This window comes from Equus przewalskii, chromosome 20, assembly GCF_037783145.1.
Source record: "Equus przewalskii isolate Varuska chromosome 20, EquPr2, whole genome shotgun sequence".
Taxonomy (NCBI): Eukaryota; Metazoa; Chordata; class Mammalia; order Perissodactyla; family Equidae; genus Equus; species Equus przewalskii.
Window position 1 is genome coordinate 3,060,959 of NC_091850.1, and position 22,049 is coordinate 3,083,007.

Here is a 22,049-nt window from a genome sequence, read left to right on the forward strand (position 1 = left end):
CCTCGGGTCCCAGCGCAGAGCCTGCTCGCTGGCGCCCCCTGCAGGCTCCTTCTCTCTCCTCACCGACCGGGGCTCCTGGGGTGACCTCCCAAACAGCCATGCTCTTGAATTCGGTCGTAGGGTCTACTTCTTGGGAACCCCAAAGTAAGATAAGTGGAGCGATACAAAGGGATACTATACAGCAGTTAGATTTTTTAAAGCATTTTAAGTAATTACAAATAGCAGCGGCCAGGCACTGGCTATTGAATTAGTATTAAGCAATGTCATCTCTACCATAGCTTCTTGCGATAGGAACTGGGATCACCTCCCACTTCACACAAGGGCAACTGAGGCACGGTGTGTTTGAGGAGCTCGCCCAAGGCTCCATGGCAGCCGCGCGTCAGCCCCGAATCCGCGTGCGTGACCATTGGGCCACACTGTGCTCGGAGGCCAGCCCCGCGCGCGCCCCCGCCGCCGGGGCCCGGGTCACGCCGACTTGACCTGACTTCGCGGCGGTGATTGCCTGGGGGTGGGGCTAAGGAGGGTACTTAGCTTTATTTTACTTTATTTTTGGTAAGATTTCGTTCGTTCCACAAATATTTGCTGAGTGCCTACTGGATGCCTGGGATTTGGAGAGCCCGACGGGGTGGTTCGCAGTTTTGAAAAGGTTTAGTGAAAGAAGGCTCCTCGAGAAGAAAAAAAACACCACAAAAACTGGGGAAAAAAGATATTCAGGTAAGAGTTCAAAATGAGAACAAGGTTTTTGCGGGCGTGGGAGAACTGGGTGATTTTTTTCCGTATTTTCCTTCTTCTTTGCCAAGAAATAATTCAATACATAAGTGCGGAAATATACATTTGGAAGCCGACTTGGGGGCATGGGCGAGGTCAAGAGAGGGGGACCACATTCCGAGCCTGAAACTCGGGGTCTCCAGAGCGGCTCCTAAAGGGGCGCCGGGGCGGGGCCTGCGGGCCCTCAGGAGTCGGACCTGCGCGTCTCTGCTCCCCTCGTGTGGCCGTGCTCGGGACTGCAGGCCCCGGTGGCCTTGGCTACACCGGGTTGGGGGTGGGGTGGGGAGTGGGGTCCTGACAGTCTGTGTGCCCTCAGGCTGAGACTCCAAGGACATTGGAGGTCTCAGACCCCAGCACAAAGGGGACATTGGGAATTTTTAGTTCATTTGTTCAGCAACAAGCATTTATTGCTTGCCTACTGTATGCCAAGCCTTGTTCTAAGCTCTAGGGAAGCAGCACTGAGCAAAACGTTCAAATTCCCTGCCCTGGTGGAACTCATGGACCACTGGGGACTGGGGCAATCAACGCATGAAAACAGGATTTTCAGGAGAATCCAACAGGGCAATGTGACCCAGAAGTTTGGGGGCCTTTCTGAGGAGACATCGCTGGAGCTGAGGCCTGAGGACAAGGAGAAGCCCGCCATGGGGAAGGGCTGGGGGAAGGGTGTCCCAGGCAGGAACAACAGCCTGTGTAAAGGCCCTGAGGTGGGAATGCTCTGGGTGCATGCAAAAGGATCATGGCCAAGAAGGGCTCAGTTTCCAGTGCTTAGCAAGCATCCACTCCCCAGTGTTGTTATTAAGCTGAAGGCAGGAAAAGACCCTTCCCCCTCTACCAGCCAGAGTAGGACCTTAGGGTGCCATGGAAACTCTGTCCTCCACCACAAGAAGAGAGGCTGGCGCTCTGGAGGACGTGAGGGAGGGACATTGCCAGTGCACCCCAAAGTGGGACCTGGTGCCTCCACTCTCTGCTGTGTGTCGTTGGGCGAGTTGCTTCCCTGCCCTGAGCCTCAGTTTTACCTGCAGAACTTTCTCTGTAGCTATTGGCTCCCTCTCTCCCATTCCTCCCTTCCCTGTCCTCCCCAGGCCTGAGGTTTCCTCAGAATGCTTTCAGTTTCCCAGAGTGAGTATCCCAGGCCCAGACTGGGTGCTGGGGCACTCCAGTGGGTGGGGTGCTGCCTCCAGGGCGCCCATGGGACTCTCTCCGTGCCTCTCGAGCCTCAGTTTCCCCATCCTGTAACATGGGGAGAAGTTCTGGCTCCTTCGTGAGGCTGCTGGGAGAATCCCACGGGGTGGTCGGGTCTGGAGCTGGGCGGCCAGCTCCTCAGCACGCGTCTCACTGCAGCTCGGGCGCAGGGCGCAGGGGCGGGGACGTGACCGGCGGGCAGTGGAGCCGCTGAAGGCGCTGGGAGCGCGGCAGGGTACTGGCCGGGGTTGGGTTGCGCTTGGCGGCCGGTGGATGCGGGGCTGGTGTGGGAAGCTAGCCGTTCCGCCGCCGCTCCTCCGCCCAGTCCTCCTGGGTCCCTGCTCTCGCTGGGAGTTCCTCACGGCTCTGCCGAGGTTCAGGCGGTTCCCGTTCAGGGCTACACGGCGGACTCGGCACAGCCGGGCTTTAAAGCCAGGCCCAGATCCTCCATCCGGGGACTTCCGCCTCCAGGTGATCGGTTTGGGGGTATAATCCCCATTTCAGAAACCCGAGACTCCAATGGGTTGCTGGCTCTGCAAGGAGGCCAGCCTGTTTGAACGACCCTCTGCCCCCGCCCCTTCGCCCCCAGCACCCAGGGGCTGGGGCCCGGGCTCCTCCCACCTGGCCTGGGCTGGAACCCCACCCGCGCCCCAGCTGCCCGGGTGCTCGCCAGCTGCTGTGGCTTCTCCCCTCCCGGTGTTGTTTGGGTTTTAATTTTTGTGTTGCAGTTAGAAAATTACCCATAATTACAGCTTCGGAGAGGAGCCGCCTCTGGGTGCGGGGCCTGCCCCCAGCTCTGGCCGCCTCGCACAAGGCTGCCGAGGGGCTGGCTGTCGAGGGGCTGCAGGGGCCGCCCGGCCCTGGCCCCTCCCAAAGCGCCCCACTTAAATGAGGAGGGAGGGACTGCCTCCACCTCCTGTGGAGACGGAAAGCCATCTTTAGGAAAACCCAGAACAGCCTCCCCCACAACTCCTGCACCATTTTCGTGGGCACCCACCACGGTGTCCCGGGAAAGGGCCGATCCGCCGGGAGGCAGAGGCTGCCCACAGACGACTTGGTGCATTATTTTCTCTTAACAATGACAGGTCCCACGTGCTGAACCGATAATCTGGGGGAGATGGCTAGGGAAGGCGAGGAGAAGGCGGAGGGAGAGGAGAAGGAGAAAGAGTAGGGGGAGCAGGAGAAGGAGCTATTGGGACCAAAGGCGAAGGAGGAGCCAGAATAGGCCGGGCCTGGAGCCAGAGAAAGAGCTCCGGGCGGCAGGAAGAGCCAGCGCAAAGGCCGGGAGGTGAGCCTGAGAGGGTGGGTCTGAAGAATGCAAGGGCAGGAAGGGAGTGAGTGAGGGGAGGCACAGCCCCTCCTCCAGGCAGCTCTTCTGCCCTACAAGCAGAGCCTGCTTCGGGCTCCCCCAGGCGTCTCCCCCGGCCCCACGGGCTTGGGGTTTGCGGGGCATGGGCAGTCCCAAAGAGGACGAGCCCCAGCTCAGAGCTGTAGTCCCCGCGCAGCCACATGGGGGCGACCGGAAGCCGGCGAAGGCGTCGCAGATCCGGAATCCAGCCTTAGCCCTCCTCGCTTGCCCCCGCCCCCCAACACACACACCCAGGCCCCTCAATCAATTACCAGGACTGCCCTGGCCCACGACCCTTGTCTACACGGGCCTCTCCCTGGGGCAACCGCCCTGCCTCCTCCACGCCAACCAGATCTACCTGGCCGCCCCATGTAGCTTCTTCTTAGAGTCCCGACGCGGATCTCGTCCCTTGTGGCTCCACACCGTCCCATGGCTCCCTATTGCTCTTAGAACAAATCCCAACCCGTACCCGCCAGGAGTGGTCTGGCCCCTCTACCCTCCTAGCCATCATCTCCCTGCTCCAGCCACACTGCCCTCCTCACTCTGCCTCAAATACCTTAACTGTGTGCCCACCTCAGGGCCTTTACACTTGGGTGACTGCAGTCTGAACATTCTGCTTGCAGATCTTTCGGATCCACCCTTCCCCTTATTAAGCAATTTTCCTTTCCCCCCATGCCCCACCCTCATATGGCTGGGGGCGTTCTCTCTGTGGGTTCTCCTCCTGCAGGGCGGGCGCCCGGGTTGGAAGTGCGCGCTGCTCGGTTTCCCCGGACGCCGCGTGGGGCCCAGAGCTCGCTCTTCTCGGACTTCCCGCCGACGCCGAGGCTGTGTTTGGAGATCCGTCCCGGTTACCATGAGAACCGCGCTCGTCGCTCCCACCCGCTTCGCCTCCCCCCTTCGCAGCTCGCGGGGCAGCGGGCGCCTCTGCGTCCCGCCCTCCCTCTCTCCGCCTCCGCCCTCCTCCGGGAGCCCGGCAGACCCTGCTGTCGCTCCGTCCTCTCCACCGGCGACTCCTCCCTCTGCCCAGCACGTGGCACTCTCTGAAATTATCCTACTGATTCGCCAGCTTTTGACGGTCCGCCTTCCCCATCAGACCCCCTGCTCCACAAGCGGTAACAACGTCCCCGGAGCCCCGCACACGGCGGGCGCTCAGTGTTTGTGGAGAGAATGAAGACTCACATCGACTCAAGGAAGCGCGGCTCAGAGAGGGCAAGGGACCCGCCCAGGGCACACAGAATCCCGGGGAGCATTGGGAGATAAATGGGGGGCGCCTGGAGTGGCGGGAGAAATAGCTGCAGGGCCCGGGAGTCACAGCTGTCACCAATACGCTGTGTGACTTGGGTTGAGTCACACCTTCTCTGCCTCGTTGGCAGTAGGCGCTGGAGAGCAGCGGTGGGAGCAGGTATTACGATGAGGGTGTCCTTGACGCCCCCACCCCCCGACGGCCCGCGGGGCACGGGGCAGACGTCAGCTCGAGGCCCGAGGCAAGCGTGCCGGCCGCGCCCCCACCCGAGCGCCGCGGGGGCCGGGGAGGCCCGCGGGAGAGGAAGCTGGGGGAGGGGACGGCCGCCTGGACAGGAAGTGGGAAGGGCTGGCTTCCCCCCCGTCCCCGGCCGGGGCCCCTCGGGATGGAGGCGGGGCTGAGGCCAGCCCGGCCCTTCCCTTCCTCTTCGCCTGTCTGGAACCCCAGCCGCTCCCGACTTCCAGCCGGCCGGAAGGCCTGGGGAAAGGGGGACTTGTACTGGGGGTGCGGCCTCTAGGAGAGAGGCGTGATGGGGGGGTCTGCCGGCTGCGAGAGGGGGCGCTTGCATCAAGACACAACGACACAGGAAACCTGAGCCCACAACCACACAACACAGGAGCCCGCAATCCACCCACGCGCGAAGGCACACGCACATTCACACACTTGTGCACACAGCCTGGCGCTGCGCCACTCGGTCCTGCAGAACCGCCACGGACACACAACCACTTCCGCAGAGCCACGGACAGTTGCAGGACGGCGACCGTTCACTCGGTGCCTGCCAACCCCCCACGCACAACAACGCACACGTGCACTCACATAGGAACCGCGTGTTTACACACACAGAAACACACTCGCGGTCGTGCAGAGGAGGTGGGGGCACACCCCTGGGGGCAGAAGGGCCCTAGGATGGGGAATGGGGTACTCACTGCCTGTACCCGATACCTGCAGAGGGGCAATTAAAGGTTTCAATGCACCCCAATTACAGTTGGCAACACTGAGTCTGAGAAACCGAGCGAGCGGGAATGACTCAGTCAGTCAACAAACAGTCGCCGCCAGTTCCAACTGTTGACACAGGGTGTGACTATGGGGCAGTGCAGGGCGGCTCCCAGGGTGTGGCCTGAGTACCCCAAGGAGCTTCTTGTGTATTGTGTGTCTGTGTGGTGTGTTTGGCTGTGGGTGTCCAGAGGATGTGTGAGTGTGACGCTGTCATCTGTGGCTCCGTGACTCCCCGGGTCCGTGTGTGGAGCCCCGGGGAGGCTGTGACAGTGTGCCCAGGGTGACCGCGAGTAGCTGCGTAGGCTCTTTCCACGGCTGTCAGAAGCTGTAGCATAGCTGCGCCTATGCGTGTCTCTGTGCGGCTCTGTGCCGCTGCCAGTGGTGGTCTGTGGGTTTTGCTGTGACAGCCACTATTTGAGCTGTGTATCCTGTGTATGACAACGTGTCCCCGCTCCAGCTGTGTGTGTGGCGGTTCCACCCGTGCTGTGTGTGGGTAGCTCTGCGGAGTGATACGCCCAGTGTGACTGCCTGTAGCTTTATGGAATTGTCACAGTGGTTCCAGTAGCTGGGCGGACTTATGTGTGCAGAGTCCTGTGCCTAAGGTGTAGCTGCAACGAAGTGTGTGGCTGTGTACCTGGATGCACCATTTAGGTGGCTGGTCCTATCTGGGGCGTGTGTGTGTGGCCGTGATCAGCTGTGTCCCGCTGTGTGACCCTGGTGGCCATCCCCACTCGTGCCCTGCGTGTATGTACCCGTCCCCGCGCCGCCTCCCCCGCGGGAGCACTGCGCGTGCGCGCCCGGCCCACGATCCCGGCGGCGGGACCCACCCGCGCGCCCGCCATCGCCCCTTTAAGAGCGGCGCCCGCGGGCGGCGGGGAGGCGGCGGGCGGGGGCGCGCGCGGCGGGAGGAGGGGGCGCGCGCTTCCCGGAACAGCCCGCGCAGAGGAAAGAGAGGAAGAAAATAAAACCCGCGGCCGGAGCCGAAGCTGGAGCTGCCGCCGCCGCCGCCTCGGCCGTCTGGAGCTCCCCCGCGCGGACGATGCCCGCGGCGCCCGAGCGGGGCTCGGGGCGGTGAGGCCCGGGGCGCGGGGTAGCTATGGCGACCGCGAGCGCGGCCCGCGGCGCCGCCTGACAGGTGTGGGCCCCGGCGGCGGCGGCGGCGCGGAGCAGCATGTACGCCAAGGGGGGCAAGGGCTCGGCTGTGCCCTCCGACAGCCAGGCCCGCGAGAAGTGAGTCGGGGGGCCCGGGCCGGGGGCGGGGCTCGGCGGCCGCGCGGCTTCCGTGGGTCCCAACGCCGGCGGGCACCGCGCCGGGCACGTGGGTGCGGGGTGCAGGACGCGCGGTGCCCGAGCGCGCTCGAGGGGTCGCGAGATTTGCGGGGGCGCGCGAGACCAGAGGGGCGCGAGGCGTCGCGAGGTATGTGGGAGCGCGCTCGAACCGAGGGGCGTGAGGGGCTTAAGGGGGTGCGACATTTGAGGGGGCGCACGAGAGTCAGAGGGCGTGAGGAGCGCAAGGAGTCGTGAGGCTCGAGGGGGCGCGCGAGACCCGAGAGGTTGTGTTCAAGGGGCGCGAGATTTGAGGGGGCGCGCGAGACTCGGGCGGCGTGAGAGACCTGAGCGGCTCGAGGGTCGCGAGATTTGCGGGGGCGCGCGAGACTCGAGGGCGCGAGATTTCAGGGGGCGCGCGAGATCCGAGGGGACTCGAGGGTCGCGAGACCTCCCCGACGGTCGTGGTCCCCGCGGTTCTCCGCGTTCTCCAGGGAAGTTTCCCAGGCCGGCGAGCCTGGAGCCTCGGGGGACCCCCTGCGCCTGGGGAAGAGCTAGAGAGGGGAGAGGAGGGCCTGAGGGACGCCGGCCCCACCCTCGCGAGGCCACCTGTCCCGCCGGCCGGGGCAGTGGGGAGCGGGGCGGGGCCCCCACTTGCTCTGGGCCTGGCGCTGGCGGGGGGCGGCTGATGCTCTCCGGCCGCCGGGGGCACAGGTACCTAGTTCCCAGAGCGGGCGGCGCTCCAAGCCGAGCCGGCAGCCTGAAACCCGGCCGACCCGCTTGCCTTGCGGCACTGCCTCTTCCCTGCTCCTTGGCTTTGGGGGAGGGGGCCCCGTCTCCTAGGCTCGCTTACCTTTCCTGAGGAGAGCAGACATAACAGCGCCATCTCTTAGCTTTGAGGAGCATTTGAAAGGTGCTTGGAGCTGTGAGCGTCCCACAGCAAGGGCAGCGAAGGGCTTGCAGTATTGTTGGTGTCGAGGGAGAAAGGCCTGCCACAGGCAAGGCTTCCGATGGCTGATAGCAGTGGTTGATTCGCAGGATCCTAGAAGTCGAGCCACGTCGGGTGGCCTGGGGTGGGAAACCGGCTGCTGGAGCAGAGAGGAGCCTGGGTCATCGGGGAGAGATCCCATGATGACCTCCCTTGAGGGCCAGGACGGGGGTGAGGACGTGAACTTCTGGGCAGTGAAAGGAGCCTTGGACGTGGGCTGAGTGCCCCCCTCTGCTGTCCCGCCTCTTCTGTTTGGGCTGACAGCAGGACCCCTGGCTCTGCTCCACAAGGTCGTGTGTCCATTCTCTACCCAGCCTCGCGGTCATCTTAGAGAAAAGATCCTTGTGGCCGGAAGGTACTAGGCAGATGACTGCTCCTCCAGCCCATTTTTGTCCACCCGCAAGGTTATGAGGTTGGGCCCCATTCCCCAGCACCATTAAGCAGGAAGACTTTTAAAAACCGGCACTAACTCCTGTCCAGGTTGGAAGCAGGGAGTATCTGGCATGGCCACCCCATCCCTGGGGATCCTTGCATTTCCCTGGCCATCCTTGTGCCCTGGCTGCTGGGTCTGCGGGCTACCACTCTCTCAGTGGGAATTGTTCACTTGTTCAGCAGACGTGGTAGGCTGTGTCCTGGGGTGCGGATGTCCCGTTAGGCAGGCTGCAGCCCTAAAGAAGCCCACATCCCAGCAGGGAGGGAGGTGTCGAGTCATCCAGCAAGCCAACGGGACGCTCTTGGGATGTCATGTGAAGAAAGCAAAGTGGGAGAGTGGGAGATTGGGTGACAGTGAAGTGTGAGGGGTGTCAGGTGTACAGAAACCTGGAGGAAGAGCAGGCAGCTGAGGGCACAGCAAGTGCAAAGGCCCTGGGGTGAGGCCAGGCCAAGGAGCTGGGGCTGGAGACCTGGAGCCGCAGATCGGAGAAGGGAAAGGGCACTCCAGCTCCTGTGTGGCGCGGGGCTTATGGGGGTTGGGAGTAGAGGGCCAGGAGGGCCTGGGGGAGGTGGGCACAGTTACTGGGGGAGAGAGTGGGTGATGGCAGTTCAGGTGGTGGTCATGGAGATAAGAGAAGGGAGGGAATAATAGGTGTGAGCCATGGGCAGGGGCTGGGGGGTGTCTGGAATTGAGTTTGGAGAAATTCTGATTCTTTGAACTTGGCCTCAGCTCTTGGCCAGGGCTGGAAGAGAGGGTTATCGGAATCCCTGGCCCCTTCCCCCATCGGCCCCTTTCCCTGGCCTGCTCGGCAGAGCTTCTCAGAGGGTGCTGGGTCTGCAGACCCCTCACGTGGAGGCCGAGTTTCCATCACGCCCTCTGTTCTCCGGTCCCGTTTTTGGCCGAAGCCTTCCTGCGCGCATCTGTTTCTCGTAGAGGGTCTGTATAACTGTTGGTTTGGAGATGGGGTTCTGCTGCTGCCGAAAGTTTGGAAAACACCAGATGCTCACATCCCCCATTTCCCTGATCGGGAGGCCGGGCCCTGGAGCAGAAGCCCCGTGCTGAGGTCTCAGGTTCTGGGGCATGGGAGAGCTCTCAGAACCATGGGGGCCGAGACGCTGGAGGGGCGGCTCGGTGCTCTGAGCCTCAGTTTCCTCATCTGAAACGTGGACAAGCAGGATTCTCCTGAGGACTGGGTGAGAGGCTGCCCATGGTGCCCCTGCACAGACAGCCACCCACCGAGCCACTTCCTGTCTCTGGCCTCGGTTTCCTTCTCTGTGAGATGGGGAGAGGGGGTTACCCTGCTCAGGTCCCCGACTCTCCGGGATTGCATCTTCCTCCCCCGCTTCTGCCTCCTCCTGCCCTTCCTCTCCTTCCTTTGGGCCCCTGTCCTGAGTCCCGTGTGGCTCTCCATCTTAACATTAGGTCTGGGCCAGCCTACCCCAGAAACACATCTAGCGCCTGCTGGGTCCCTGCCCTTGGGGGCTGGCAGCGAGCACTGGTGACTGCAGAGCCCGCAGGGGAGGTCAGCGATGAGGGGGCAGGGCAGGCGAGAGGGAGGCTGAGGTCCGGTGGGCTGCCCGCGGGAAGACACAGTCTCTCCTTCTGTAAACGATAAACACTCCCAACCTCAGGGGAGCCCAGGAGCGCTTGCGTGTGGTCCTTGGTTTCCGGTTTTTTTTAATAAGGGGACGAAGGTGACTGGGGCAGTTGAAGGCCCCTTTGTCCCTTTGTATCCCTCCCTCTTTGGCCCCAGAGGCTTCCGTCCTGGACTTGGGGCGAGGTCTGGCCGTTTGCTGTGTGTGTGCACCCTGGAACACCGTGAGGGCTGCGTGGTGGGTTGAGAGCTGTGCCATGAGTGACGGCTGCGCCTGGGGCACGGCGCCTCATGCTCCCCCAGGACTGGTGTGAGAGAGCACGCTGCCCCGGGTAGGGTGGAGTGTTCACTAGCCGAGTAGGCGAGGCAGTGGATGTGTCCGGCAGTCCCTGGCTGGGCTTGCAGGTGTGGCCATGGCCTCCTTGTTCAGGGCACGCGGGTAAGCGGTTCCTGAGAAGGCATCCCCACACTGAGTCCTGGAGGCTGAGCGGAGCTGCCGGGCACAGGGGAGCCCCAGGGAAGGGCTTGAGGAGGGGCCGCTCTGGGAGGAGCCTGGAGGAGGAGGACCTGCCCAGGGGCCAGGGTGGAGCTTGAGAGTGGGGTCATCACTCAGGCCGCCAGGTGGGAGAGGGGCTGTGGGAGGAAAGCATGGAGGCTGCCGGAGGCCAGCGAGGAGGGTGGCAGAGGGGAGGGGGAAATGTGAGAGTTGGCGAGTCCCTTTGGGGCATCACTGGGATCTGGTGATGGATTAGACCGAGGCGAGGGCTGCTGCGAGGCCCTGAGTAGAGGTGAGTAGGGGTAGAGGTGAGTGGGGGTGGCTCCAGCCCCAGCAGCATTGCTCCAGGGGCTTTAAGGGGGAGGAGGGTGCGGGCAGGGAGCACTTGTTACCGTAACTCTTGGTAGTCATGGTACTTCTCGATAATGAAGGTGGAGTGCCACATTGGAGTCCAGGAGGCTCTGACATCTCATTGTGTCACCTGTTCCCTGCGCGCTCCGTGTGTGCTTCTTGCCGCGAGCAGCCCGGATCCTCCAGGTCACACATTCCTTCTGGAGGGAAGGCCTCCCTGGGGCTGCCGCACGCTCCCTTCCACCCCTGCCCTCTTGTGGGAGCCCCTCCGATGGGCAGGCTCTTTGTTCGGTAGGTCACCCCCGGGCGGGGGCAGGGGTGACGCCAGGATTTGGAGGCGATGCGGATGCAGAGCCCAGTGGCATCCCAAGCGGATGCCTTCCATGAGGGAGGGCCCTGCAGGTCCCCAAACCACCACGCCAAACGTCCAGGCTTCACAAGGCTTCACTGAAAATTAAAAAAAAAACAGCCCACAGTTCTTTCCTGAGACTTGATCCTGGCAAAAATTAAAGTACAACATTAAGAGAAATCAGCAACCTGAAAACCTTTTCTAGCTTCTTTTGCTCTTGGGATGAAATCCCAAATCCTTCACATGGAAATGATGAGTGCTGACTAGACCACCTCGGTTAATTCTCTGACGTCCCCAGGGGTGGGGGTTGGGCATTGGTTTGTTCATCCCGGGTGGCGGGGGTGCGGGGAGGCCAGGATGCCCGGCTCTGTTGCAAGGAGAGTTCCTGGCCTCCCACAGCTACATTCCAGTGGGGGCTGCAGGCAGAGAGCAGAGATGCACGTCAGATAGAGATAAGTAAGATGATAGGGCAGAACGAGGGTTGGATGTGGCAGCGAAGCCTCTGAAGGTGACATAGAGCCATGAGGGTCTCTGGGCAGATGTGCCCCAGGCTGGGGAACAGCCTGTGCAAAGGTCCTGGGGTGGAGGGTGGCCAGTGTGGGGGGGACCCTGGAGGGTGTGAGCAAGGAGTGCTGTGGGGAGTGGGGATGTAGACTCTAGGGGCTAGGAAGAGAGCAGCCCCTGGAGGGGCCCTGTCCGGACCCAGGCAAGAGGTGGTGAGCTTGGAACGGGTGTGCCATGGGGGCAGGGGAGAGGGCTCTCCGTCCACAGGGAGCTTGCTCCTGAAGTTTCCCTACTTTCAGTAAGTGCTGTGATCTCGGGACAGCTGGTGGATCCACACGCCTGCACACACCTGTGAGAGTCAAGGTCGGGTCATTTGGGGGGCGAAGGACGGGTGGGGAGGAGGAAGCTGGGGGGGTCGCACGTCAAGGCAGGGCCTTTCCCTGTCACATGGATGGTGGACCCAGAGTTCTGGGAGGCCACGCTGAGGACCCTGTGGGCAGCTGCATGAGGATGTCATCAGAGCTGGAGAGGAGAGGGCCCAGAGCAGAGCTGGGCCGGGCTAGACGGCGGAGCGGGAGAAGCGTGGGCAGGGCTGGCTCCCGGACCTGCGTCCTGGGTCACACGCCACCACCTAACAGTCAAGGGCAAGGGAGATGGAGACGGACCTGCTGGGCTGGCAGCGTCGAGCATTGGGAGACATGGTGGGATCCAAGGGCCTGTTCTTCAGGAGGCTCCCTGAGCCCTGAGGAGCACCTTCTGCCCCTGGCAGGGTCCAGAATGCCCTCCCTACCGGGTGTCCTCCCCTCCTGGGGCAGCCCACCTGGATCCTCCCACTCAACTTGCTCCCTGTCTCCAGGCCTCTCAGCGGCCCCAGCCTTCCCTGCTCCCTGCGCCCCAAGGGGGCGGGGGCCCGCCGGCCCCCTCTCAGCCTCTCCCCTCGGTCTGCTCTGGCCCCTTGGCTGTTCACATTCATGATGGACGTGGGTTTGGTGGACGCAGGCCACTTGTGAAGGCTCAGGAAGCTTCTAGAAAGGAAAGTGGTCACAGGAGTGGGTTGGACAGGTGAGCCTAGAGGCCAGGGGTCTGGGGGGCCGACTGGGCTGGAGAAGTGCAGATGCTGGTGACTGGAGACTGCTGGGTGGTGCACTGTCAGGATCGGGGGTCCTGGGTGGAGGTGCTGCCGAGGGGGGGGTGATGATGTGGCCAGTCTTGGGGGAAGCCACGCTCAGAACTGCGTGATCACCCCAGCTCCTCCCCCTCTGTGCCCTGTCCCTGTCCCTCGGGTGGCCGTCACAGCTCAAGTGGAGCGGTGTGAGCATAGACACGCATAGTCCTGAGATGGCTGCCTCCCCCAGCCCCACGGCCCCTTGTCCTTCCGTAGCACACGCTGCTTTCCATCCCGCGATGTAATGACCTTCTTTGTGTCTCTCCCCATGAGCAGTGGCTGTAGGGGGACAGGAGTCTATTCTGCTCACTGCACAAAGGGGCCCTGGGGGACGTGGAATGAATGAATGAAAGCATGGATGGATGGATGGTTGAAGTAAGGAGAGGACCCAGGGCTAGGGCAGAAGCTGGGGCGTGGGGTGGGGAGTGCCCTGGTGAGGTCTAGCTGGGCGCTGGGGGGTGGTCTGATGGGGGCTGGGATGTGCGGGTGGGGCCGCCCCTGGGGGGAAGGGAGGGAGAGGGCAGCAGCGTGAGTCAAAGCAGGGTTATTTTAGGATGGGCCTGCAGCCAGGGCAGGGCAGCCAGCTGAGTGCTGAGGCGTCTGGAAGGGCCTCCAGGGCCTTCAGTGGAGGCACAGCCTCAGGCTTGTCCTTGGGGAGCCCCCAGTCCTGGATGCAGACCCCTCTCCAGCCCACCTGACCTTGGCTGGGCAGCAGGAAGACCCAGGGGTGCCCAGAGGGGCTGGTACTGTGGAGTGGATGGCTGGGGAATGGTTGAGCCAGGGTGGCAGGGAGTTGTCCATCTGCTGGCCTGTGTGGAAGACCAACGGGGGGAGGAGATCAAGGATGGAGAGGCCTGGAAAGTAGTATACACAGGCCAGCCTCCCTGTGTGGCTGCGGAGGGCACTGCTGGTTGGAGGGTGGCCCGTGCTCTTGGGATGGGCAGTGGCCGAAGTGGCGTGTCCAGGGGTACCAGGCACAGAGGGTCTTTGGGCGAAGTGGTGCTGTCGCTCCCAAGTGGCACTGCTGGCCCTGCCTCTTCTCACCCACCCCCCGCTTGCCCAGACTTCCCTTGGGCGGCTGACATGGAGAGGTCCTGGCCACTCCTGGTGGATGGGCACTGATCCCAAGGAAGAGGATGGGATCCAGGGACACCTGGAAAGGGCAGAGGGCCCTTTTCCTTCCTCAGCAGGCAAGGCTGGGAGTGAGTGAGGTACTGGGCCCTGGCCACACAGTCCAGGGTGCCCTTGGGGAGACCCCACCCAATGCACAGCCTGGAATGATGCCCAGGAGCCCTGTCCCTGGGTAGACCTCCCTGGGCCCAAGGCTGCTCTGGGATCTGGGCATCGGCAGGATGGCCCAGAACTTGGTCCATGATGGGCTGTTGAACTAAGCAGAATTTAGCTTGGAATTAGGGGGTCCAGGACTGCTAGGAGTGCTGCCTAGAGGAGGGGCCTGCAGGCTGGGTGTTGATGGATGTGTAGGAGTTGATCAGGTGGAGCAACTGGTGAGGAGGCCACCTCCTGTGAGGGGTGGGAGAGATGAGGGGGTATTGGGGGACCGGCTGGGGGCAGCAAGTGAGGCTGGGGGTGGGTGTGATGAGGGGCTCACTGTGGGCCCCTGCCTGTCCTTTCTACCTGCCCACCCGAGGGGAGGGGCTTCAGGGCTGGCCCCAGGCCTCCTGAGAACCAGCCCCCACCTGGCCCGCCCACCCACCTGCAGGTTGGCGCTGTACGTGTATGAGTACCTGCTGCATGTCGGTGCCCAGAAGTCAGCCCAGACTTTTCTGTCCGAGGTAAGTCGGCCCAGCCCTTCTTCGCCACCCATAGCCAGGGGCCTCCCTACCCTGTTTCCCTTGGGGCTCCATTGGGGTGTTGGGTGGGAACTGAGGGCTGGGGCAGCTCAGGGCCCACAGGCTGGTATCCAGGCGTCTGTCCATCCATCTGAGGGTCTGCCACCCACTCCTCTGTCCCTCCTCTCACCTGGTCGCACCTGCTCCCAGCTCTGGTCCACTGGTCCCCTGCCCCGTGTCCCTGGGCACCGTGCTGGCCGGGGGCTGCCTTGGTGGGGAGGGTGTCAGGCAGGGCTGGGCAGCGGGCCCTCACCTGCCTTTCCTCTCCCTGCAGATCCGATGGGAGAAGAACATCACACTGGGGGAGCCCCCAGGCTTCCTGCATTCCTGGTGGTGGTGCGTGTGGGGTTGGCGTGGGCGGGCCATGGAGGGGGCCGGGTGAGGGTGCCCGGGGAAACCATCGACCCCTTGCCGCCCACAGCGTGTTCTGGGACTTGTACTGTGCCGCGCCCGACCGCAGAGAGGCTTGCGAGCACTCGAGTGAGGCCAAGGCCTTCCAGGACTACGTGAGTCCAGGGTGCGGCGTGGGCAGGGTGTGGGCTAGCCTTGGGGTTCCACCTTGGGTCTCAGCCACTTTTGGGCGGTCCCTTTGCCCTCCACTTGGCCCATGGTCACTTACCAGGTTGGGGAGGCTCCTTCTACTGCATCCAGCTACTGAGGGTCCCCACAGCCCCCACACCTTTGCAAGGCCAGCCCTTCTCTCCTCCCCTCATGTGCTGCCCCAGTGAGCCAGAGTAGACAGGGCCGCAGCTCCAGCCCCACTGCCTGTCCCCTCCCAGCGCAGCCTTTCTGAGCCTGCCCAGGTGGAGTCCCAGGGGTGGCTAAAGGCCAGCCTCCCCAGCAGTAGGCCCAGCGCTGAACACTCTTCCTGACCTTCTCAGCCACTGGGGCCGCTGACTCAATTGCTTTGGCTTCAGTTTCCCTCTGCCTTGAGTGGGGGTGAGGCCTGTCTGAAGAGGAGCCTGGGGGGGTAACGTGAATGGGGTGCCACATCTTGTCCTGGAGGAGCAGATGGCAGCCCTGCCTTTACCCTCTTTGCCCTGGCCTGTGAGACTTGGCCACCTGGCCCCTCAGGTCTTGGGCAGGCCGGGGAGGGCTTGGGGGCTCCAGGCTGTGGGCTCAAGGGGGAAGCTTCGGCTCAGCTGGCGTCCAGGGGTGGAGCAACTCAAGGGGAGTTACCCACCCCTTGTGTACCCGCTCCTACAGCTGGCCCCTTCGCGCATCCCGAACGCTCCGCCCTTCAGTGCTCCCTCATCCCCACCTCTCTCTGCGATTGGCCAGGGTTGTACACCATGCACCACCTCCCAGTGGAGGCACCCCTGCTCCCCGTTCCCCGCACGAGAGAGGAGGCCTCTGCAGGGCCAGGCTGCAGCCCGCGAGAGGTGGGGGTTCGCCATGTCCCTGAAGATGCCCCACGCACGGTCCTTGCACGTGCATGGGAGCCGGGGACACTGCTGTTCACTCCCATCGGGTCCCACTGCTCGTGTGCCGTAGGCCTGTCCCGGTCCTGCCAGAACTGGTGCCCCAGGGGTGTCTGGAGGTGTGTCGCGTGACTTCACGTGGGCTCTCTGTACCCAGTTGAGCCCCAGCGCCCTCCCTGCGCCTCTCCGGTGTCCTTTGGGCTCTCTTTGCCCTCTCCCGCTGCCCCGCCGGTGTCTAGCGGCCCCTCTGAGCGCCTCCAGGGAGGGCGGAGCATGCGGTCTCCACTTAGGCGTGAGCGCGCTTCTCGGGGGCGCGCCGGTTACCATGGCAGCGGGGCGCGTCCGGGGAGCCGGCGCGGGCACAGCGGGCTCCGGGTGCCTCGGGGACAGGGTCCCTGTGGCCGCGGGTAGAAGCCGGGTGCACATCCTGTCCTGCCGCTCTAACTGGGGCGGGGGGCGCCCTGCCCGCCTCCCCCACGCTATCGGGGCCCTCCTCTGGGCTCCCGGGCTCGACCTCGGCGTCTCCAGGAAACGCGAGCAGCCCCAGCCGGTCGTCATGGCAACGCGGGCCGGACCTGGCACCTCCGGGTGGATGATTGACGTGGGGAGTCCAGCCCCGGCCATCAGCCTAGGAGGGTGGGCCTGCCCCGGATTAACCCTTCAGGGCCGAGAGTTCTGGGATCTGTTCCCGCCCCCACACTTCGTGGTCGGAAGCCCAGCGCACAGCCACCCCCCTTCCCCCTCCCCGACCAGGAAATGCTCTGGCGCCTGCTGTGGCTCGAAAGGGGCTGCCTTCCCGCCCTCCGAATCGGGTAGGCAGCGGGCGGTGGACAGACCCAGGACTCAAGAGCTGTCCCCCTCCAGCCGCTGAGGCAGACAGCCCCGAGAGTAGCTGCTGCAGGCCATCGGGCTGTGTGGGTGGGGAGGGGGCGAAGTGGAGGCACTGGACCGGCAGGTAGCAGGGGGCTGACAGCTTAGCCTCCCCCGCAGGGGTGCTGAGCCCTGGGAATGCTGTCAGTCAAGCCTGGGGAGGTTCCGCACTTCTCCGGCTCGGGGCCTGGGCCGGAGTCCTTTAGAGGCTGACCTTTGAGAAGGAGCAGGAAGGCAGCAGGCTGCAGTCCCGCGGGGGGAGGGGCGTGTCTCACAGGCCCTGCTCTGACCTAGCCAAGGGGCCCTTTTCCCCACTTCTGTAGGGCAGGAAGCGCAGTGTGGCTGTGGGCAAAGGGCTTAACCCCTCTGTGCCCAAGTGGCTGCAGTTCCACAAATTCCTGAGTGCTCCTGTGTGCCGGCTTGTGCCAGCCCCATGGACAGCAGTGACTCAGACCATCCCCTTCCTCTTGGGGCCTGGGGAGGGAGGGGGGGATAATGCAGACAGTCACCAGTCAAGGGACCCCTAGAGAAGTGCTTTCCCCCCATCAATGCCTGCAGTGTCCTCCCCCTTTCTTGTCCTTTGATGTGTCCCCTCTGCCCTGGGAGACTAGGCTAAACCCTCCCACCCCCCAGCCCTGTGGGCCCCCAAGGCAGACAAGCCTGGAACTTGGAACCGATCAGAGGAAGTGGCCTGTTAGCCTGTGCCCCTGCCAGCTCTGGGCCTGCCACCAGCATCTGCCCCTTTGGCAGACACCGGAACTCCCCTCTCTAGCCCCTGGTCTCCCCTCATCCATCTGAAGAGAGGTTGGGGGCCTGGAGACCCTACCCAGAGTCCTGCTCTTCCTTCCCCTCCCTCCTGATGTCTATGCAGCTCCAAGGAGGGGCCCCCTGGGAGAGAAGTTCATCTTGAAGCTGCGGTTGACATTTTTCGTGTTTATTTGCGGTGTCATGTTGCGAGCCCGGAGGACTGGGGGCTGGGACGGGCCGGAGCTGCGGACCCCAGTCTCACGGGTCTGAGCTTGGGTTCAGGTGGAAAGAACAAGCCTGCGCTAGAAGGGGGAGGTGTACACTGTAGTCCTTGGTGGTTGGCATTATCAGACCCCCAGAATCTTCAGGCTTGGGACTCACTGGGGCCTGGGATCTCCAACTCCCTGGCCTCCTCCAGGGTCTCGGGGCCAGGAGAGTGTCAGGGCCTGCCCCTGCTGAAGGCCACCCATGTATCCGAGACAGTGTTAGGGTTGTTAAACCAGGTGGGAACTGGGGCAGCTGCTCTTCTGTCACCTAGAGAGACCCACAGGTGGCTTGCCATGGAGCATAGAGGGTAGGATGGCCTGGACTCTCCATCTCGTGGGGCCAGCTGCTTATGGAGGGAGGGTACACTCGGGCGGGAAGTGGCCAGACCTGGCCCTCGGCCAGTGACCTCCCTTGCCCTGCAGAGCGCTGCAGCCGCCCCCAGCCCTGTGATGGGGAGCATGGCCCCCAACGACGCATTGGCAGCCGGCCCTATGGCTCCTGGCTTCTTCCAGGTAGGGTCAGGGCTGGGGCCTTCTGTCCCTCGACCCTGGGTGACGGCAGTGGGGCCCCATGCTGGGAGAGGCCCTGAGGCCCGCAGGCTGGAGTTGGGTGGGAGGGCTGTCGGTGCGGTGGGTATGCGCTGGCGGGCTTTCGTGGGGCCGGGGCCCCGGTGCAGGAGAGGGCGGGGTCTTTGTGTGGTCGGCCGGCGCGGGCGCGGGCACATGCCAGGATGCCTGGGGCCGCCGAACGTGGCTCTCTGAGCCACGGGTCCTGTCCGTGATTCTTTCCGTAAGCCACCCCTCACCCACCTTCCCCGCACTCCCTCCTGCAGTGCAGGGGCTGGCCCACCCTCCCGCCTCCATGGCGTCCCCATCCCCGGCCAGGCTTAGCAGGGCCACAGGAAACAGCGGAGCTTCGGGTGACCTCGCTTCTCCCAACCCACGTGGTTCTGTCCTCCTAGGGCCCCCCTGGCTCCCAGCCGCCCCCCCACAACCCCAACGCCCCCATGATGGGGCCTCATATTCAGGTAAGGACCTGTGACGCCCCGCCCCCTCGCACACGCACGCCCCGCCCCCAGCCCCTCGAGCCCCCGCCCCACTGCGCTCGCAAGCACCTGGCGCCGGCTGGCTGCGGTTTGCCGGCCGGTCCTGGAGGAGGGGCCTATCCAGGCTCGCGGCCTGGGCGCAGCAGGAACGGGGTAGCTTTGGGGGATGAGCGGGTGGGGGGAGGTGCTGATCCCCGGCCCACCTCTTCCAGCCCTTCATGTCACCGCGGTTCCCAGGGGGCCCCCGGCCCACCCTGCGGATGCCGAGTCAGGTGAGAGAGGGATGAGGGGAGGGGGGACAGGAGTCGGGCCGGAGTGCGGTCACCCATACTCAGTGCTGCCACGCCCCCCTCCTCAGCCTCCTGTAGGCCTCCCCGGCTCCCAGCCCCTCATTCCTGGCGCCATGGACCCCTCCCCGCGAGCTCAGGGTGAGTAGGGAAGTCCAGCTGCTGTATCCCCTCCACCCATCAGGACGCCAGCTCCAAGCACCCCGTCCCTGGTGCTTCATGGTGCAGACCACCACCCGCCCCCCAGCCAGCGCGTGTCCACACTGGAGAGTGGTCCTGGTCTGAGTCCCCTTCTTTCTGCCCCCACCGCAGGGCATCCGAGCATGGGCTCAGTGCAGAGGGTGACGCCTCCAAGGGGCATGGCCAGCGTTGGGCCCCAGGTAAGGGTGGGGCCCAGGTGTGTGTGGGGCATCGGGGGCTTTCCCCTCTTGGGCTGCATTCACGGCCCTTTCACTTCACAGAGCTACGGAGGTAGTATGCGGCCCCCACCCAACTCACTCGCCGGCCCAGGCCTGCCCACCATGAACATGTAAGGCCCTCAGGGACCCTGGGAGTGTGTCCGTGGGACCCCCTAGCTTCACACGCCCGGTATGCTGGGGCAGACTGCGAAGCCGCCCAACAGCCGCGGATCTTGCTTACTCCACTGTTGGGTGGGGAAACTGGGGCCCAAAGGCCGGTGGTGATGGGTTGGGATCTGAAGGCTGGCGTGGAGTCCGTGCACGGTTCCCACTTCTCAGTCTAACCTGCTGCCCTGCGGGCCTGTCTGGGGGCACGGGGGGCGCAGGGGGCGCTCTGTGCCTCCCGGCCTCACTTCAGCGTCCACCCACCGACTCTTCTAGAGGCCCTGGAGTGCGCGGCCCGTGGACCAGCCCCAGTGGCAACTCGGTGAGTCTCAGGCTAGGGGGCTGGAGGCTGGGATGGGTCGGCGGTGTGTGGGGGGTAGAATGGGCGCACCGCTCACAGCTGCCCCTCTCCCCAGATCCCCTACTCCTCATCCTCCCCCGGCAGCTACTCGGTGAGTGTGGCCGAGGCTGGGCAACCAGATCCGGGGGCAGGGGTTGTGGGGCGGCAGATAGGGGCTTTTCTTACCTTCTGTCTCCCTCCGTGTGCAGGGACCCCCAGGAGGAGGTGGGCCCCCTGGAACGCCCATCATGCCCAGCCCTGGAGGTACTAGGGCCTGGGCAGGGCGTGGGGAGGGGTGTGCTTGGGAGGAGCCCTTCCGCCCCGCCCCCTCATGCGACGCCCTCTCCTCAGACTCCACCAACTCCAGCGAGAACATGTACACCATTATGAACCCCATCGGGCCGGGCGCCGGCAGGGCTAACGTGAGTGGGGTCGGGGTGGGAGCCTCGCGTGGGAGGCGGTGATCCCTGGGAGGGCTGCTGGCCTGAGTTCCACGCTGCTCCTCTGCCCGCAGTTCCCCCTGGGCCCTGGCCCCGAGGGCCCCATGGCCGCCATGAGTGCAATGGAGCCTCACCACGTGAACGGATCCCTGGGTGAGCGGGCGGCCGGGGACCCCCGCCCCGCTTTCCTTCGCGAGCCTCGTGCGCCCCCTGGCGGCCTCCCTGTGTTCGCCGTCGGGGCGTCGGGACCGCTCCCTGAACCTCGGGGTCTCCCCGGGCTGTGCTGGGGGGAGGGTCCGTAACTCAACCGTGGGGACGCCCGACTGTCAGCACCGCCCCTCATCCGGGCCCTCCCCTCGGGACCCCCAGCGGGCTGGGCGGGGGGGGGGGGGGGGGGGGGGAGAGGGGGCGCGGCCGTGGCGCAAGTTCCGAGGGGGCGGGCCTGGTGCAGGCACCTCTGAGCCGCGTGTCCGTCGTCTGTCGTCCACAGGCTCGGGCGACATGGACGGGTTGCCGAAGGTGAGGGGCCGCGCTCCTGCTGGGGTGGGGGCCGGGGCGCCTCGAACGGGGAGGTCTCGTCCGGGTGGGCCGCGCGGTGGGCAGGGCTTGGCCCGGGCGCGGGGAGTTGGCGTTGACCGCGGCCCCCCCCAGAGCTCCCCCGGCGCCGTGGCCGGCCTGAGCAACGCCCCGGGCACCCCGCGGGACGACGGCGAGATGGCGGCCGCCGGGACTTTCCTGCACCCGTTCCCGAGCGAAAGCGTAAGCGACTGCGTCGACTCCCCCCCCGCGGCGGCGTCGGGCCGGAGGGGCCTGGCAGGCAGGCCCCGGCGGGGCGGCCGGGGGGCCAGAGCAAGACCGTGACCGCGGCGGGCCAGGTGGGGGGGCGGCCGCGGCATCCTTCCCCTCTTCTCCTATTTTCTCCCCTCTCCCACCCTTGTCTCACCACCCCGCCCCCTACCCCATCCTGGGACCCGTGCCCCAGGGCGGCCTCCCCACCCATCGCTACCTGTCCCCTCCCCTCCCTATATCCGCCCTGTCCCGTCCCCCATTCTCCCCGGGGGGCGGGTCCCAGCCTAGGCCAGAGCTGAGCCCGCCCCCGCGCGCCATCCCCTCGTCTCTCCGCAGTACTCGCCCGGGATGACCATGAGCGTGTGATGGGGCAGCAGCCCCGTGCCCACTGCCGGCCTCGGCTTCTGCCCAGCGCCAAAGCCCAGGGGCTCGGGTGGTCTGCAGGGTGAGGGTCTGAGGTCACAGCCCGGTCAAGGCTTGGACGGCCGGGAGGCCCCGCACGCAGGATTCTCATTTTATTAAACTCACGAGGACCTCAGAGACACTTTTTCCTGTGTCGGCCCTCCCACCGTTTCTGTTTTGGCCTGGGGGGGCTCCTTGGGGGACCTCCTTTCCCCTGGACAGCAGGGGGTGGGCCCCATCAATAAATGTAAGGCGGTTTTGGTTTTTGGTATCTGGTCTCAGGTTTCTTGACCTTGGCCTGCGGCCACTATCTCCACCCGGGGGTCTCAGCTCTCACTTGAAGGG

The 22,049-nt window shown here is 64.6% G+C and overlaps 1 protein-coding gene across 17 annotated transcripts; it reads left to right on the forward strand.

Annotated features, from left to right (window-relative positions):
• Nucleotides 1-522: 522 nt before the first annotated feature.
• SSBP4 (single stranded DNA binding protein 4) lies at nt 523-21,975 on the forward strand. Of its 17 annotated transcripts, none has more exons than XM_070586626.1 (18): nt 6,422-6,767; nt 14,404-14,476; nt 14,808-14,869; nt 14,955-15,039; nt 18,261-18,350; nt 18,800-18,865; nt 19,096-19,155; nt 19,242-19,311; nt 19,483-19,550; nt 19,632-19,699; nt 20,010-20,055; nt 20,150-20,185; nt 20,283-20,337; nt 20,425-20,495; nt 20,588-20,666; nt 21,004-21,032; nt 21,165-21,272; nt 21,639-21,975. In XM_070586626.1, exons 1-18 carry the CDS (start codon nt 6,709-6,711, stop codon nt 21,666-21,668), a joined length of 1,155 nt encoding a protein of 384 aa, XP_070442727.1. In that variant the 5' UTR covers nt 6,422-6,708; the 3' UTR covers nt 21,669-21,975. The 17 variants fall into 17 exon arrangements, with proteins under 17 accessions (XP_070442734.1, XP_070442735.1, XP_070442727.1 ...); XM_070586623.1 differs by having other exon boundaries at nt 6,438-6,767; nt 21,165-21,388; XM_070586631.1 differs by lacking the exon at nt 6,422-6,767 and adding an exon at nt 6,859-6,954.
• Nucleotides 21,976-22,049: the final 74 nt, after the last annotated feature.

Excerpts from the sequence above, each read along its gene's own strand:
- SSBP4 (XM_070586621.1), top strand. The coding sequence starts at position 6,709 with ATGTACGCCAAGGGGGGCAAGGGCTCGGCTGTGCCCTCCGACAGCCAG. Across the intron at positions 19,700-20,009 it reads GGCCTGCCCACCATGAACAT|AGGCCCTGGAGTGCGCGGCC; the intron begins GTAAGGCCCTCA and ends CGACTCTTCTAG. Across the intron at positions 20,186-20,282 it reads CCTCCCCCGGCAGCTACTCG|GGACCCCCAGGAGGAGGTGG; the intron begins GTGAGTGTGGCC and ends CTCCGTGTGCAG.